This window comes from Ipomoea nil, unplaced genomic scaffold, assembly GCF_001879475.1.
Source record: "Ipomoea nil cultivar Tokyo-kokei standard unplaced genomic scaffold, Asagao_1.1 scaffold1834, whole genome shotgun sequence".
In the NCBI taxonomy this organism is placed as follows: domain Eukaryota; kingdom Viridiplantae; phylum Streptophyta; class Magnoliopsida; order Solanales; family Convolvulaceae; genus Ipomoea; species Ipomoea nil.
The window spans coordinates 4,746,700-4,764,798 of record NW_017618262.1 but is presented as its reverse complement, the minus strand read 5'-3'; the positions used below and the strand labels follow the sequence as shown (position 1 = coordinate 4,764,798).

The 18,099-nt window shown below is 30.6% G+C and overlaps 2 protein-coding genes across 2 annotated transcripts; both read right to left on the bottom strand.

Annotated features, from left to right (window-relative positions):
• LOC109192883 (U-box domain-containing protein 33-like) lies at positions 1 to 2,733 on the bottom strand. Its single transcript, XM_019343590.1, has 5 exons — positions 2,470 to 2,733; positions 1,957 to 2,075; positions 1,320 to 1,426; positions 764 to 1,232; positions 1 to 669 (listed from the first exon to the last, which is right to left on the bottom strand). The coding sequence occupies exons 1-5, from the start codon at positions 2,654 to 2,656 to the stop codon at positions 1 to 3; spliced, it is 1,551 nt and encodes a 516-aa protein (XP_019199135.1). The 5' UTR covers positions 2,657 to 2,733.
• A 2,726-nt stretch (positions 2,734 to 5,459) lies between these two features.
• Positions 5,460 to 7,676, bottom strand: LOC109193061 (actin-like). The gene is made up of 5 exons (XM_019343854.1): positions 7,587 to 7,676; positions 7,089 to 7,161; positions 6,560 to 6,953; positions 5,842 to 6,455; positions 5,460 to 5,733 (listed from the first exon to the last, which is right to left on the bottom strand). Exons 2-5 carry the CDS (start codon positions 7,146 to 7,148, stop codon positions 5,668 to 5,670), a joined length of 1,134 nt encoding a protein of 377 aa, XP_019199399.1. The 5' UTR covers positions 7,149 to 7,161; positions 7,587 to 7,676; the 3' UTR covers positions 5,460 to 5,667.
• Positions 7,677 to 18,099: the final 10,423 nt, after the last annotated feature.

Below are 18,099 nucleotides of genomic sequence, written 5' to 3'. Positions count from 1 at the left end.
CTAATTAAAGCTCTCGAGCTCGTTTACAATACTCGGGGTTAGTTCAGGCCTATCTCTGCTGTTTAGTTCACAGCAATTTATCCCAAGGTGTGCCAACTTCCTAGCTACAAATGCAGGCCATTCTCCAGCAGATGAATCCAAAACGGATTCCAAATTTCCAGACACGAGTGCTCTATGTACTTCACTTGATAGTCCTGGCAAGGCTCTTCGGGTGAGAATCTCAAGTATGACCAATCCAAAGGAATAAATGTCTGACTTGGGTGTCAGATTCCCCGTCGCAAGAAACTCTGGATCTGTATAGCTAAAAACACCCTTTGGTTCAGTAAGACGGGCAAAACTTGGGCAACGCAGGGTCTGTGGCATAACCAGCCTATAAATCCCGAAATCACAAATCTTGCAGGTGTTGTCAGGACCAATAAGAATATTTTCAGGCTTCAAATTGCCATGCACAATCTTTTCAGAGTGCAGAAACAGCAGTCCTTTAGCAATGTCTGCAACAATTTTGGTTCTCGTTTTCCAACTTAAGAAGCGACGAATATTAGTCCTAGGGAAAAGGCGGTCGTGGAGGTTCCCACCGGGTAAATACTCAGAAATAAGGGACCAGGATTCAGGACATATGCCTAGTAAAGTTACCAGATGGTGGTGATGTAGTTTGCCAAGAACTTCAACCTGGATATCAAGAAAGGAAGTTTAAGGTAATCCAACTTTATTTCACAAACATGTTAGTTAGTTTATGATAATTTAGGTAAAATGTAACTTCAACCTGTTGGAGAAACTCGGATTGCCATTGCAGATTATGTGTATGCAGTTTCTTTATCACAACAGTCCTATCTAACAATTCCCCTTTATAGACAGCACCATATCCACTCTCCCCAATCTTGAAGCTCTCTGAAAAGTTGCAAGTGGCTATCTGCAAATCCGAAAATGAAAACTCCACTAACTCGCTTGAATCTTTTGTGAACTCATCAATGGCCCCATTTAAGTACGCTCCTTCACCTCGCCCATGACTCTTCCGGTGATTAACAGAGGTTGACCCCGGGGATTTTGGAACGAAAACAGCCTCATTGTTGCAGGAGAATTGAGATTGAGCTTCTGCAGCAGATTTTGGAAATTGGCAACTCTTTCGGGTGAAAACCAGTTTCCCTTTGTACACAAACAGTATCTCGCTGAACAGCGGAGCATTTCTGGCAACATAACTTGCTTTTCGAGACCTCTTTTTCGCCTTCATGCTACTGTATACAATTATTAACATCACTACAGGAAATGAAATGAAAACTCCATGTCTAAAGACGAATTCTGGAAAAAACTAAGGCACTCACTCAGGAATAGCTCCAATCACAAGCTTCCTAATGTTATGCTCTTTTACTAAATCCACAATCCCCTTTTGAACTTCACCAGCTTCAGTTGTAATAGTGCTCGTTTTAACCTGCATGCCATTTGAATACTATATTGGAACAAGGAAGATAGCCATTCAATAAGGACCAATTAAACACAAAGACTTTGAAATACATAATAGCTAGTTTTGACACTGATAACACCGGGGCAACCCCAGCCAAGTTAGTCATACTGTTAACTTGGTAACCACACGTTACAAGTTCAACTCCCAGCGGGCCACGACCTTTTGGCCTTCTTGGTTTGAGCCAGTCAGCTATATGCAACCTAGTTTAGTTTACTTTCTTGTGATCCTTTACCGGCTAGGCTAGGGTCATAAGACATGGTTTACCCAGTGTTCACACCATCAGGTAGTGGCTGCTGTTTAGCCAGTTAGCCTGGTTTGAGTCATTAGTTATAGGCAACCTAGCCTGGTTTATCTCCTTGTGATCCTTTGCCGATTAAGGTTACAAGGTGGAGTTTACTCAGTGCACACCTTCAGATAGTGACTGCGGTTGAGCCACTTTCATCAAACTATTTATACACTAAATTACACCCAAGAAGATTAGAGGAAAGATTGTTTACCTTAAATTGGCTGCATACATTTAAGTAATTATATAGACGTTTCCTCATCACTTCCCTCTCCTCATTTCTAAATGCAGATACCACTTCTACATTGGCTTTACTGGCAGGTAGTCTTCCCACTGGAGAAAGAATTAAATGAATTGAATGTCGTTGAGCAATATAAATGAACTACTGGTTATGGATATCCCTTTTCTTTCTATAATTTACCTCAAAATCTACTATACAATCTTTTCCAGTTCTCCAAATGTGCAAACTTTATCTTAAAATAAAGCCATAAATGTATGCAATTGTGCAATTGAATAGACATGTTAATTACTAGCTAGAAGGGGCACTCAACCTATCTCAGAACTGAATAAGCAAAAAACTTGTGCTTTCTGAGAACTACACAATTCTGCTCTCTTTACCAGAAACCCATTTTACAAACTTGCCCAAGAATACCAAAGATCAAAACTTTAATGAATTCTGTGAATGTGTTGAATTGAGAGAAAAAGAGGGAGAGAGAGAGAGAGTCACCGGGAGTGGGAATCCAAGAAGAAGGTTGATGAACATGAAGAATACAAATCTCAGAGTTCCCAAAGGTCCTACAAGCCCACTGAAGCAAAACAACAGCCTTTTCGAATGATTTCTTCCCCACTGCCACGTACACCTTATTATTGTTAGCTTCCTCCGGCGATGATCGCCGGGATGTCTTCATTTCCATATGAACAGTCCGGTAAAACCCACGCCGGAAGCTCGCCAGAGGCAACCCAGAAGTTGGCGACGGGCTGAGCAGCTCCATTATCCTGTGCCCGTTAACTGATGATGAATTGAATGATTTTTCTCAGTTTTAAAATAAAGATTGACACAACATTACAACAATTCAGCAGTTCATACTATACATCCATTTTGTTCGTTGCAGATTATTGAATGCAAAGTGAAAAAGAACGTCATTAAATTCTTGTAATATGGAATTTAAAGCATAATCCCGTCTATTATATTTGCGTAAATCTTCAAAATCTGGTAAAGTTTGCGTTCCATATTTATTTACGTATGTTTTTTAAAGGAAAAATTACACTTTTTTCCCCTGAAGGTTATATATTTATAGCATTTTCTCCCCTGAATTATTTATGTAAGTACATTAGCTCCCTCAATTATTCTAAAGGTGACAGTTTTCCCACCTGATATATTAAATTGACATTTATCCTTTAAAGTAAACATTTTATTTATTTTTTTTCCAATAAATTATTGTGTATACGTAGGGATGACCATGGTTCGGTTCGAACTGAACCGGACACTGTACTATAGCAATTGAATTGAAAGTTTATGGTTATGATTCAGATCAGAACCCAATATTTGAATTTCAGTTTATTAAAATTATGAATCGAAAAAGCTGAATCCTGAACCGTAAACCGGTGGTTTCAGATTCGATTCACGATTTTGAACCGTCTTTATTATAAAATTTTATTTTTTATTTTAAAATAGTCTAAATTGAACAATAAATGTATTTTATTTTTTTTCCAGTTCGGAACATGAATCGGTCATTCTGGTTCGCGATTTTAATAAACTCTAAATATCGGGTTTCACCTTTAAATTGTAATTGAAATATTTTGGTTTGGTTGCTATAATGTCTATTCGATTTGAATCAAATCGTGGTCATAATTTGTTGGAGAAGAAAAATAAATAAAATATTTATTTTAAAGGTAAATGTGTCCATTTAATATTTCGAGGGAAAAACAACAACTTGAATAATTTAAGGAAAAAAAGTATTATAAGTATATAACTCTGGGAAAAAAGTTTTATTTTTCCTTTTTTAAATATGTTATTAAGTTAAATATAATAATATTATAAGATTTGTAAAGTTAAAATATTGTTTTAAATTTTAAATGAAATTTTATTAAAATTTATTTATTTTATTTAGAAAATACGTTTTTGTTTTAAAAGAATTTCATGAGGGAAAAGAATATATATTAAATTGACTTTATGAAAAATCTTAATAAATATACAAAAGATTTAGAAATTCAGAGAATTCATCCCCAATATAATGTTGAAGTCGAACAGTTGTCAGCAAATTAAAGTACTTCTACATCCACTTTTCGACTTCATATGCAATTTGAAATCCACATAGTATGACCATTCGGCTTTAATATACATGCATGGTTTAGTAAGCTTTTCATATGCATGCATGCATTATATATATATATATATATATATATATATATATATATATATATATATATATATATATATATATATATATGTGGACGGAGTCACTGTGGGGCAGGGAAATTTTGAATTTGTTTATGTGGATCTGTCATTTGTACTGCACAATAATTTTTTCATGCAGATGTTCGCCCTTGTTCTCATTTTCAATTAAAAACATTTCACTTACATACCATCCCGACTATTATACATGTATCAAATTTGGTCGTTAACTATTAATATTTTCAAATTAGGTACATACATGACTATATAATTTGTATCATATTTGGTCATTGACTATTAATATTTTTAAATTAGGTGCATGACTATGTAATTTGTATCAAATTTGGTCATGTTGTCCAATTTTTTGACCAACTATTGCCTAAATTTCAACGAGGAAAATAATTTTTCGACAGTAATTGGCCGAAAATACCCTTTTAATTAGAACATATTATTTTTCTCGTTGAAATTCCGACAATAGTTGTCCAGAAACTTGCCCAGAATTTGAACGACAGGACTAGATGTGATACAAATAACATAGTCATGCACCTAATTTAAAAATATTAAGAGTCAAGGACTAAATGTGATACAAATTACATAGTTATGCACCTAAATTAAAAATATTAATAATCAAGGACCAAATTTGATACATGTACAATAGTCAAGAGATTAAATGTGAGTTTTTTTTTTGTTTTTTTTTTTTTTTTTTTTTTTTTTCTGTTCATTTATAATCATTGGGTAGCAACTTATGCCAATGTGTTAAATGACTTTACAGAAATAAATTACTAAGTGGATGTTTAATCTTTTAGGCACTTTCATTCATGCCAATGTGTTATTTGCTTCATTTTGATTGCTTGATACAATGCATCTCCATCATAACAATTTGATGTAATCTTAAGTATATATTACTAAGTGGATGTACTTTCATTCATGCATAATTTTTGAAATTTTATCTCGGAGATTTATATGGTAAATGTATAATGCTTAAAAATTTCAAATATGTTACTAAATTGATACATCATCTTCAATGAAATTTTTTTGGCAAAACAACTATGAGAATTTTGTACATCTTTTTATCTCATGAGTCCTAATCTAGTTTTCTTTAATGAGGGAGATTAATAAAGACTTATAAGAAAGTGATAAAGAGATATTAATTTTTAGATAATCTAGTTTTATTTCTTTCACTTTTCTCTTTTTATCTTTTTGTATTGCAGAAATTTTTCCAAAAGTGGAAACTGGAAAATGATTTTGGTGCAATTAATAATTAATTATTTTCTTAATTACCATCTTAAAATTGCAATAAAAAATTAAACACCACAGAGGAATTGAAGAAAAGAAAAGTTGCATTTATTCCCTTATTATGAAACACAACATTAAACTGTCTTCCATTCTACAACTGAAATGGAGAACAGGAAGAAAATGTTGTGAAGAAAAATTGACAAAAAACAGAAAGAAAAATTCCCAAAAATAAATAAATAAATAAATAAATAAATTTGTAGTAGTTATTGCTGGAACCCAAATTGTGAAGAAGAATTAGAAGCATTTCCTGTGCACAATGGAAGGACCAGACTCATCATACTCTGCCTTTGCAATCCACATCTGCAATCCAACATTAAAATTGTTTGTTTAGTACTTACCATGTCTTATGAGAATGTAAAAATGAAGATATGTACTTGTAATAATGCAATATATTATGAGAAAACTCGCCTGCTGGAAAGTACTGAGGGACGCTAAAATGGAGCCTCCAATCCAGACGCTGTACTTCCTCTCAGGCGGGGCGACAACCTTAATCTTCATGCTGCTCGGTGCCAGTGCAGTGATTTCCTTGCTCATCCTGTCAGCGATCCCGGTGAACATGGTGGTGCCGCCACTGAGGACAATGTTGCCATACAAATCCTTCCTGATGTCCACGTCGCACTTCATGATCGAGTTGTATGTGGTCTCGTGAATGCCAGCAGCTTCCATCCCGATCATCGAAGGCTGGAAAAGGACTTCCGGGCAGCGGAAACGCTCTCCGCCTATAGTCAGCACTTGCCCATCAGGTAGCTCGTAGGGCTTCTCGACTGAAGAACTGGTCTTGGATGACTCCAGTTCCTGTTCATAGTCGAGTGCAATGTACGAGAGCTTCTCCTTCATGTCCCTCACGATTTCTCGCTCTGCTGAGGTCGTGAACGAGTAGCCACGCTCGGTTAAGATTTTCATCAGGTAATCGGTGAGGTCCCGACCAGCTAAATTGAGACGAAGGATAGCGTGTGGGAGAGCGTATCCTTCATAGATCGGGACAGTGTGACTCACACCATCTCCCGAGTCCAAGACAATACCTATACATATAATCATAATCGAATCAATAAACGCAATTCTAATAGAACCTTTGTAAACTTTCAAGATGAGACAATAAGTGAAAACGGAAAGAGGGCTGGCTCACCGGTTGTACGACCGCTGGCATAAAGGGAAAGAACAGCCTGGATGGCGACATACATTGCAGGGGCATTGAACGTCTCGAACATGATTTGGGTCATCTTCTCACGGTTAGCCTTAGGGTTAAGAGGCGCTTCGGTGAGCAGAATGGGGTGCTCTTCTGGAGCCACACGGAGCTCGTTATAAAACGTGTGATGCCAGATTTTCTCCATGTCATCCCAATTGTTCACGATACCGTGCTCAATCGGATACTTGAGAGATAGGATACCACGCTTGGATTGCGCTTCGTCCCCGACATACGCATCTTTCTGCCCCATACCAACCATCACACCCGTGTGACGAGGCCGCCCAACAATGCTCGGAAACACAGCCCTTGGAGCATCATCTCCAGCAAATCCCGCCTACATATCATAAATAATAAACCAAATGTATGTATATATAATATCATCACAATCACAATAAACCCATATTTTAATCAGATCTTTGCTTCAAACTCTCAAACAAAAGTAAACAATTTAATTTAATTTAATTGGTACCTTCACCATTCCAGTTCCATTATCACACACAAGTGGCTGAATATCATCACCTTCTGCCATTTTCTTTAAATAACTGGACAAAATCAAAACAGACAACCAGATTGATATCAAAACAACTAAATATATGATTCAAGAATCCCGTTTCGGGTCGCAAATCTAGCAAAATTGGTCAGATTGTTGACTGTTGAACAATTTAGGATTGTTTATCTCGTTGTGATCCTTTGTCGGCCGGCTAGGGTCACAAGTCCTATTTACACACTACTATAGAAATATGAGCAAATTCTTGTGTCATTGAAAGGGAGGAAAACATCATCATAAATCTAGGGAAACATATGATTAAAGAATCCTGTTTCTCAACAATATCACCATCACAGACAAGATTATGCACAAAATGTAGGTAATGCAACAGCAAACCCAGAAAAGAACAATATATATATATATATATATATATATATATATATATATATATATATGAGTGTATAGAGAGAGAGAGAGGACCTTGAGATTAATCTGGCTGGGGCCTGGGGAGTATGATTGTATAAATTGAAGAATGAAAAGAGGAAAAGAGAATTGTAAGAATAAGAGATAGTTTATTAATTTGAAGCAAAGCCCCTGAAACATTCTTGTGGACAGGAGAAATTCGAGCTACGTAGTGGTTGGTATGTGCGCGGCCTCTCCTTTCTTTGCTCTCATTATTGTGGTAGTAGTGGGGAAGGTAGTTGGTATAAACTCATATAAATACCCAGCCTTCTTTAAGATATGTGTAATCATATAATCAAGAACTGAAAAATAGTTTAAACATTTTGTTGAAAAATGACTTCTCCCAAATTTTGGCGGAAGTCATTTTCCACCAAAATGGCTTCATTTTTCCCAGTCAACCGGAAAATGTTTTCCGTTGATTGTATTTTTTTATTACATCCAAACATTGAAAACTCAGAAATCAGAAGTCATTTTCCGGGTGAAGATAATAAAAAGCCATATGAATGTAGATGTTGGAATTGTAATGAAAAAGGACATTATGCCAATAAATGCCCTAAATTAAAACAAAAGAAAGTAAAATATATTGATACTGAAGATTTCATTATGAGTTTAGAACAAATAAAAGAAGATCAAATAAACAATTATAAAGAATTTTATATTAGTGAAACTGAATTAGAGGATAATGATGGAAAGGAGGTGATAATGGAAGACAATAAGAAATTTGAAGTTAAAAGAAAAATTGGAAACATATTTACTATATATTACTTAGAAAACCCATTAGATAGAGAATATATCAAATACAGAATAAATATCCCAAATTATAATGAAAAAGTTTATTATCTACTTAAGAAATTTCCTTATCCAGACTTAGTTAAGCAAATCATCAAATATTTTAAATTTTTTGTATTTCAAGAAAAATTTGTATTAGAAAAAGTAAATGAACAATTAGAAATAAATTTTGAAGAAGATCATTTAGGGAATTTAATTGAAGAAATGATAGAATTAGTATCTCAATCAAAACATATTAAAAATTTTGAAGCAGAATTTCATCAACAACATGCACACATAAATTATGAAATAGGAGAATCTTACAGATATTCAACACCAGTTTATCCTATATACTATGAAATATTTATTTTGGAGCAATAGAATTTACAATAAAAGCACATTTTAAAAAACAAATAGATACACCAATAGAACTATACCTTAAAGATGATAGAATTAGGACAAATATAAAAGATTCTTTAATAATAATGGTAAGAGGAAATTTGACATATCAGAAGATAAAATTTACTGTACATCCAGATTTCAGTATATGTATAGAAGATGGAAATAAAGAGTTAGCATTAACATTATATTTTAAGTTACATGGTATTAACATGCCTAAAAAATCTAAAGTGATGAGCATTGAAACCAAAATAGTCTATGCATTAACTGGAAAACACCATATCCTAAAGAAAAATGATAGTAATATTATGATACCGAAATTATATGATGAAATTGTAGAAACATTACCAAACTTAGAAAATGTTAAAATAACATTACCAGAAGAAATATATATAGATTTTGGAAAAGAAGAGTTAGAAAATGAAAGAAAGATGATACCAATAATAGAGGGAAATAGATTATCTTTTAAAAGATTACCAGAAATAAGCCTGCAAAGGTGTGTATCTAAAAATTTAGATTTAACAAATCTAGTAATAAATGATGAAATAAAACTAAAAGGAGTAATATTCAATAAAATAATATCCTCTGAGATAATAATAACAATATCACCAGGAAACTTAAGAAGCTTTATACATAAAAGTAAAATAAATGAAGATGACTGTGAAATAATAACACCATATGTATGTAGTCACCCAGGAAATGATAGAAATATTATTATCACAAAAGCCATAGATCTGAAATTTATGATACAAGATTTAGAATACAATATAAAAATAGGAGTTTTAGAATATGATAGTTTTTATGAATTATTTTTAGGATCTGATTTCTTAAATACAATAGAATATAAAATTAATAGAGAAGGAATAAAAATCAAAGACCAGAATAAAGAAAGATATATTAGAAGAATATGAATCTAGAAAAAGAAATAAAAGATAAAGAAAAGCAAATAAGAGTACTTACACATAAGATAGAAACCGAAGTAATAATATCGCAATTAAAATATTATGAATATAAAGAAACACAAACTAGATTGGAAAATGAACTTAAAAGGTTAAGAAAAATAAGCACCGAATGTACAACTAAAGAATGGATTTATTTAGAAAATAATTGGAGAAAAAGAATATATAAAAATGAATCCCAATGATATAAGAATACAAGAAATTAGAAACATAGTTAGAAATGAAATTAGAGAAATTATAAAGGAAGAAATCACAAATGCATGGAGGAATTCAGAAATACAGATAAAAGAAATCATAAAAGAAGAAATTAAAAATATATGTAATAGTTCAGAAATACCCACTTTAACAATAATAATAGAGAAATTAAATTTAATAATAAAAGATAACAAGACAATACAAGAAGAGATATTAAAAAGTAAAACTATAACACAAGGAGAAACCAATTTTATATAAAAGGAAGATAAAATAGAAACAGAAATAGTACCTATAAATGCTTGGAAAAGAGGAATAGAACCAATGATGATGGATATAAGTAAAATGAAACCAAATTTACCAAAACCTGTAGAACAAACATTAGAAAAACTAAGAGAATTAAAGAAACAAGGAAAATTTTAAGAAAATGTCTAAAGAACATAGTGTTATAACTTTTCTTAGAAATCATGGAAAAGAGATAACAGAAAAAGAAAAAGCTAAGTATGAAACCATTAAAGAAAAATCCAAAGACTTAAAAATAAACGAAAATAAAAATGAAATATCTTCACATATTAGTTTATCAGAAATAATAACATTATATCAGGACCAACAACAAGAAATGGAAAAATTAAAACAAGAAAATGAGAAATTATTGGAAAATACAAATGAAGAATGGTATAATAAATATAAAAAATATAAAAAATCATACAAAGATACTAAAATACAGTTAAAATCAATAAAATCAGAAAATAAACAAATGAAGAAGGAAATAGAAGAATTAAGGAAAGAAGTAAGAAAATTAACAAAAAAACTAAAGAAAAGAGAAGAAAAAGAAACTAGCGGCAACAGTTCAGAAGATAGCGAAACAAACAGTAAGATAGAAATAGAAGCTAAAATAAATTATATAGAAGACTTAGATGGTGAAGAAAAAATAAACCTTATAAGAGAAAATGAACAAATAATCAAAGCTTTAGACAAGATAAAAGACGTAAATGCTATTATAGAAGAAGAACCAAGTGATATAGAAGAAGAATGTGATCAACCAACTAGAATAACTGAAGACGAAACTGATAATATAGTAAATGAAGATACAAATGATTACCCAGAAGAAGAAATGATGATAGGAAAACATAATAATAATAATAGAATGCCAAAACATATACCTATAGGACAACATGAAGAATTTAAAGAATTTATAGGATCAATGTCACAAGGAGTTAACTATAATGGATATTTTTTGGATCTAGATAATGTATACGATGAACAAGAAAGAAATAGATAGAAGAATAACATATTGGAATCTAGGAATGTATATTGCATTAATGAATTCTAATAAAACTAATGATAGAATATATATATATGAATTAATATCTAAAACATTAATAGGAAAGATAGGATATTGGGTACAATCCGTAGGAAATTTACAGACAGAAATACTAAATTTAGCATTGGAAACATTTATTAGGAATATTTGAAACCTTATTAAGAAGAGAATTTTTAGGAGAAAGATGGTTAGTATCAGAAACAACAGTATTAGCTGAAAGAAAAATGGAAATAATAACAAACTTAAATAACATGAGATGGGCATTCAAAAAAAAAAAAAAAAAAAAAACATGAGATGTTGTAAAATTAGTAAATTACCTGAATATACTATAAGTTTTAGTAAATTTTTCTATAGTGCAAAATTCAACTTAGAAGAAAGTTTAGTATATAAAAATACACCTGAAATTAGGAAAAGATTTAAAAAGAAAAGAAAATTTAGAAGAAGAAAAAGATATGCTAGACCAATAGAAGATAATAAAAAGCCATATGAATGTAGATGTTGGAATTGTAATGAAAAAGGACATTATGCCAATAAATGCCCTAAATTAAAACAAAAGAAAGTAAAATATATTGATACTGAAAATTTCATTATGAGTTTAGAACAAATAAAAGAAGATCAAATAAACAATTATGAAGAATTTTATATTAGTGAAACTGAATTAGAGGATAATGATGAAGAATATGTAGGATATATTGAAACAGAATATGATACAAGCAATAGTTCAGATTAAATGAATAGAGGATACTTAGTATTACAAAAATCTGATAGAAATTTTGTAGAATATATGATGACTTTAAATAGACTAGAAATATTATTAGAACACATATTAGGAAAAGATTTAAAAGATAAAATTATAGAAATGTACTACCAAAACATGGAAGAAGAATTACTAAGAGATCTAGAATGGTAGCAATATAAATAGAAGCAAAAGTAGAACATAGTAATAATAAAATGATAACAAGAAAAATATTTATAGATAGTGGAGCAGATATATGCTTAGCCAAAAAAGATGTATTTATAATGCATAAATGGAAAAAATCGAAAGACCACAGGATAAGAGTTGTAGGATTTAATGAAAAAAATGAAAGAATTAGATATAATAGCTGAAAATGTTAGAATAAAATTAGGAAAATTAATATTTAAAATACCAGTTATATACCAAGAAGATAATTTAAAACAACGTTAGGAAATAATTTCTTAGATTATTTTAAGACACAAATAATTAGAAAAGATGATATAAGTCTATTAACACCATGTGGAAAATGGATAATATTAAAAAAGAATACTACCTATATGTTCAACAGAGATATATTTTCTAAAATCAAATAAAGATAAAAATTTAGAACTTTTAAAACAAAGTTACTTGAACAAATTAAAAATAAATTTTGGAGAAAATCCAATAGCCTTATGGGATAAAGATAAAATATATGCTGAAATAAAATTAAAAGACCCAAATGATATAGTAAGATGTAAACCTATTAGATATAGTCCTATAGATCAAAAGGAATTTGAAATACAGTTGAAAGAGTTATTAGAATTAGGAATTATTAGTAAAAGCACAAGTCCACATAGTAGCCCAACATTTTTAGTAAGAAAACATAGTGAAATAAAAAGAGGAAAAGCTAGAATGGTAATAGATTATAGAGAACTAAATAAGAAAATAATATTTGATGGATATTTTTTACCTTATAAAAGAAATTTAATAAATAGACTATCAGGAAAAAAGTGGTTTAGTAAATTTGATTGTAAAAGTGGATTTTGGCAAATAAAATTAACAAAAGAATCACAATCATTAACATCATTTAGCACACCCCAAGGACAATATGAATGTAAAGTACTACCTTTTGGATTAAAGAACTCACCCCAACAATATCAAAGACGAATGGATGAAGTTTTTAGAAATTTAAATGAATTCTGAAATTGTTAATATTTAGTGATGACTTAGAAAGACATGTTAATCATTTAGATATATTCATAGAGACAATTAGAAAACACGGTATATTATTATCCGAAAAGAAATCTGAAATATTTAAAAATGAAATAGAATACCTAGGATATATAATAAATGAACTTGGATTACAACTACAAGATCATATTATTACTAAAATAAAGAATTTTAAAGAAAAATTAGAAACAAAAAAAGGAAGTACAACAATTCTTAGGAATAGTAAACTATGCTTCAGATTATATAAAAGATTTACCAATATTGCGAAAACCTTTACAAGAGTTAATTAAAAAACAGAAAAAATTTGAATGGACAGAAGAACATACATTAGCCATAAAAAAATTAAAAGATAAAGTAAAAGATTTACCTAAACTAAGATTACCTAAAGAAGATGATCAATTAGAACTATTTACAGATGCTAGTGACATAGGATGGGGAGCAGTATTAATAGCATTCAGTAAAATAGATATTGATAAAAAAAAACCTATGATATGTGGATATGCTTCAGGAACTTGGAAACCAAATGAAGAAAAATATCACATTAATGAAAAAGAAATGTTAGCAGTCAAGAATGGAATTAAGAAATTTCATTATCATTTATTATCTGTACATTTTGTAGTTAGAACTGATAATACACAAGTTGCTTATTTTATAAAGAATAAAATAGATCCTTTACCAGAATTTAATAGGAGAAGAAAATGGCAAACATTCTTTCAATATTATAGCTTTGATATTAAAACTATAGCTGGAACTAAGAACATATTAGCTGATTTTTTGAGCAGGTATGACCAGCATGAATAAAATAGAAGAATATATTATTAAAAGTATTAAAGAATTAAAAGAAAGAACTGTAGATAATTTAACACAAATTGAAGAATTAAAAAGAAAAACAACAGAAACTTTTACCATAATAGAAAATTAGAAGAAGCATTAGAAGATTTGAAAAGATTAAAAACACCTGAAGATAAAATTCCCATAAAACAATTTTCAAGATTAGTAACCTTTCCAGAAAATATAACCATAGCAGACAAATTAAAATATCCTAAAGAACTGCAAGAAACTTATGAAATGATAGATAACTATTATAATTACCAATCTTGTAAAACAATATATAGACTTATGAAAGAAACAAGATACCCAAGATATATATGTACAGAAGATGCCAATCCAGATACAGTACTAAAATTATTTAAATACGGTTTTCTTGATAAAATCATTGTAGATGAACGTTTATTATCTATAAGTAAATTACCATCAATAATTGTAGAAAGTATGCAAGCTATGATAAATACTATGGGAAAAGGAATATATGGAGTACAGATATTTGATGCAAGTACAGACTTAATAGGAAAACCTATAATAATTTGTCAAATGTTTAAAACTGGAGATAAAACAAATATACAAGGAAATAACCAAAGTCTAAATCAAAAAATACCATGTAAATTAGAAAATTTCCAAAGTTGGCTATGTGAAAAAAGAGTTTTAGGAATACTAACAATTAAAGGAAAAATAGAAGAAATGATTAAAGAGCAAAGAACATTTATAATTGGTCAAAGTAAAGGCGGAGAAGTAGAAGAAATAATAACACTATATTACAATAAATATGCTGATATGAATAATGATATCTCCATACTACAAGAATTTTATGATAGACTAATAAATCTAAAACATACTCATTCTCCAAAAACCATAGAATAATATAATTTTAAAATGAAAAGAAGATCCATAAATTTTATAAATAAAATAGAGATAACACCAAAAGGAGAAAATTCCAATCCATTTATGAAAATGTAAATATTACAAAATTGCTACAGTACCACTATTACAATACTATTATTACTATGGGCAAAAAATTCTGATGGCCCAAAATTAAAGAAATTATTACGGCTCAAAGCCTAAAGAACCATAAAGAACTTATTACGGCCCCAAAATTAAAGAAATTATTACGGCTCAAAGCCTAAAGAACCATAAAGAACTTATTACGGCCCATGGCCCAATGGAAGAGATTATAAAGATCCAGTAAAGAAGCCCAATACAGAGGACATTCTGAAGATGAAACAGCCCATTAAAGAGAAGACTCCAGAGAACCTGATCAGCAAAAGGAAATCTTATCATAAAAGCCAGCTGGAAGAGAGTAGATGGACGGCATGAAGAATCTTATCATCAAGGACGTCTGGCAGAAAATAAACGGACCGCATAAAGAAGAAAGCAGACAAACAACTGTACAACTTTTGAAAAATTTCCGAAAAAATAAAATGTAGCCTGTAGACTACGGTAGTTTTTAAGACACCTGTAAAAATGTAGATTCCTAAAATACCCTCGAGGTTATCTATATAAAGAACCTCTATGTAATAAAGAAGGTATCAGAAAAAAGAATAAGAAAAACATCTTTGTATCTCATGGCTCTCAGCTAAACTTTTCTTTCTCTCTATAGCCAAAACCTTTCGAAAAAAAACATACCAAGAAAGAAGATAGTTACAAGCTATCTTAGCTAAAAATCAGATAAAATCCCAGAGATATTACATCCTTAGAACTAGGAAGAGTCTGTTGAGTCCCGTGGAGTCTAGCCAATTTCCCAGACAAATCAGAGAGTTAAAGGGAGTTTGTGGCAGGACAGAAGGAGGATTCCGGTGACATAGCAACAAGGGTATAATTTCTGCTGCTTTTATCTATTTTTAACTACTGATAGTTTTAATTTATCTTTCTGAATGGTATGTTATAATAAGATTGGTGATGGTTATAGAGAGAACATAAACAAAACTTTGAGGATGTATGATTTAAATTTGTTTGTTGAGTATATGAAAGAAATAAATGACTTGATAATACTCGTAAATAGCTCAGTTATATTCATAAATGAACTAATGGACAATTTAGATTTGCTTCTTACTCATATAGAGATGATAGAAATAATAATAATAATACTGGCAAATGATGCAATTATAACTATAAATAAGCTCATAAATAAACTTATAAATACAGTATTATTTAAGTAACTTCTACCTCTGCGAGGTCTAAAAAGATCTTGAATTATAAAGACAATAGATTACTACAGATTTCGCCCACATAATTGGTATCAGAGCTTTTAACATAATTGGTATCAGAGCTTTTAATAAAATTGGTATCAGAGCTCTTTCGAAAAAAAACATACCAAGAAAGAAGATAGTTACAAGCTATCTTAGCTAAAAATCAGATAAAATCCCAGAGATATTACATCCTTAGAACTAGGAAGAGTCTGTTGAGTCCCGTGGAGTCTAGCCAATTTCCCAGACAAATCAGAGAGTTAAAGGGAGTTTGTGGCAGGACAGAAGGAGGATTCCAGTGACCTAGCAACAAGGGTATAATTTCTGCTGCTTTTATCTATTTTTAACTACTGATAGTTTTAATTTATCTTTCTGAATGGTATGTTATAATAAGATTGGTGATGGTTATAGAGAGAACATAAACAAAACTTTGAGGATGTATGATTTAAATTTGTTTGTTGAGTATATGAAAGAAATAAATGACTTGATAATACTCGTAAATAGCTCAGTTATATTCATAAATAAACTAATGGACAATTTAGATTTGCTTCTTACTCATATAGAGATGATAGAAAGAATAATAATAATACTGGCAAATGATGCAATTATAACTATAAATAAGCTCATAAATAAACTTATAAATACAGTATTATTTAAGTAACTCATACCTCTGCGAGGTCTAAAAAGATCTTGAATTATAAAGACAATAGATTACTACAGATTTCGCCCACATAATTGGTATCAGAGCTTTTAATAAAATTGGTAGGGAAAGAGAATTGTAAGAATAAGAGATAGTTTATTAATTTGAAGCAAGGCCCAACATGAATTTCGATCTGAAATGCCAAACCCGATTTCTCGGTCTCTACAGCCCATCTGATCCGACAAAGTTGTTCGTCGTTGTCCGGTCGTTGACTGGTCTATTAGACACACACGTGTCTCCGCAACTCTGGGTTTCTCACATTTTATTTATGGGCTCACCATATTTTTGGCTTCCAACTTGCCGAACTAGGCCCAATTCAGTTTTAGATTCTCAGCCTTTTTCTACATTTTCAAGAGTAATAGCCCAGCCCATGAATGCAATAAAATGTAATATTAAAATCAATTTATTTTTCAAATTTAAATATAAATCTTAAAAACAGATTCAATATATTACTATTTAAAAAATAAAATGAAAATATTATTAAAATAAAGGCAAAATTGTATTTTTTTTTTACTTCAATTATACATGTGGATATATGTGACGATCTTTAACCCCCAAGTTATGTTTAAAGTGGCGAGTTTAGTTCGTGATGAACCATATCCGCCACTTTATTAAATGATAATTGTAGCAGAAAAAGTCTTCGAGAAACTAATATCGTCACTTTGTGCATTAACTTAGTAGTTAAAGATGGTTACGCATATAACACATGGACCAAGTATGTACCGTGAGCATAACACTATAACTGAAGGACTAAAATACATTTTTTCTTAAAATAAGTAATAATATTATTAGAGAGTAGATATCACATTTTCTTTATATAATATTCCGCAAGACCGCAATGATGATGCATATATATAGTGACAGTATACGTACAAAAGTTTTTTTTTTTTTTTTTGGAATGTTATGGCCCTATTACATTGTAGTATCTGTTCATATACTTTCTCAACCTACTGAAACAACGCCTCTCCACTGAGGCTTAAACTCACAACCTTCCAAATGGAAGTCCAACCAGAATACCATTAGACCATATAGTCTTGGTACATACAGAAGTTTTTATTTATACAAAAATTTACAATACTATTCAAAAATGTATTTTAATTTAGACAAAATTTACCTTATTACCCTAATCAATTAAAATTGTCCATAATTAATCAACTGAAATGGAATTATAAAAGTTAATAAATCGTTTTCACAAACTTAAAACTTTGTTATTATCAAACTGAC

Coding starts and splice junctions, on each gene's coding strand:
- LOC109192883 (XM_019343590.1), bottom strand. CDS start 2,656: ATGGAAATGAAGACATCCCGGCGATCATCGCCGGAGGAAGCTAACAAT. Junction 2,076..2,469: donor TTCTTGGATTCCCACTCCCG/GTGACTCTCTCT, acceptor TTCTTTCTCCAG/TGGGAAGACTACCTGCCAGT. Junction 670..763: donor AATCCGAGTTTCTCCAACAG/GTTGAAGTTACA, acceptor CTTGATATCCAG/GTTGAAGTTCTTGGCAAACT.
- LOC109193061 (XM_019343854.1), bottom strand. CDS start 7,148: ATGGCAGAAGGTGATGATATTCAGCCACTTGTGTGTGATAATGGAACT. Junction 6,954..7,088: donor ATGGAACTGGAATGGTGAAG/GTACCAATTAAA, acceptor TATGATATGTAG/GCGGGATTTGCTGGAGATGA. Junction 5,734..5,841: donor CCCTCAGTACTTTCCAGCAG/GCGAGTTTTCTC, acceptor GTTGGATTGCAG/ATGTGGATTGCAAAGGCAGA.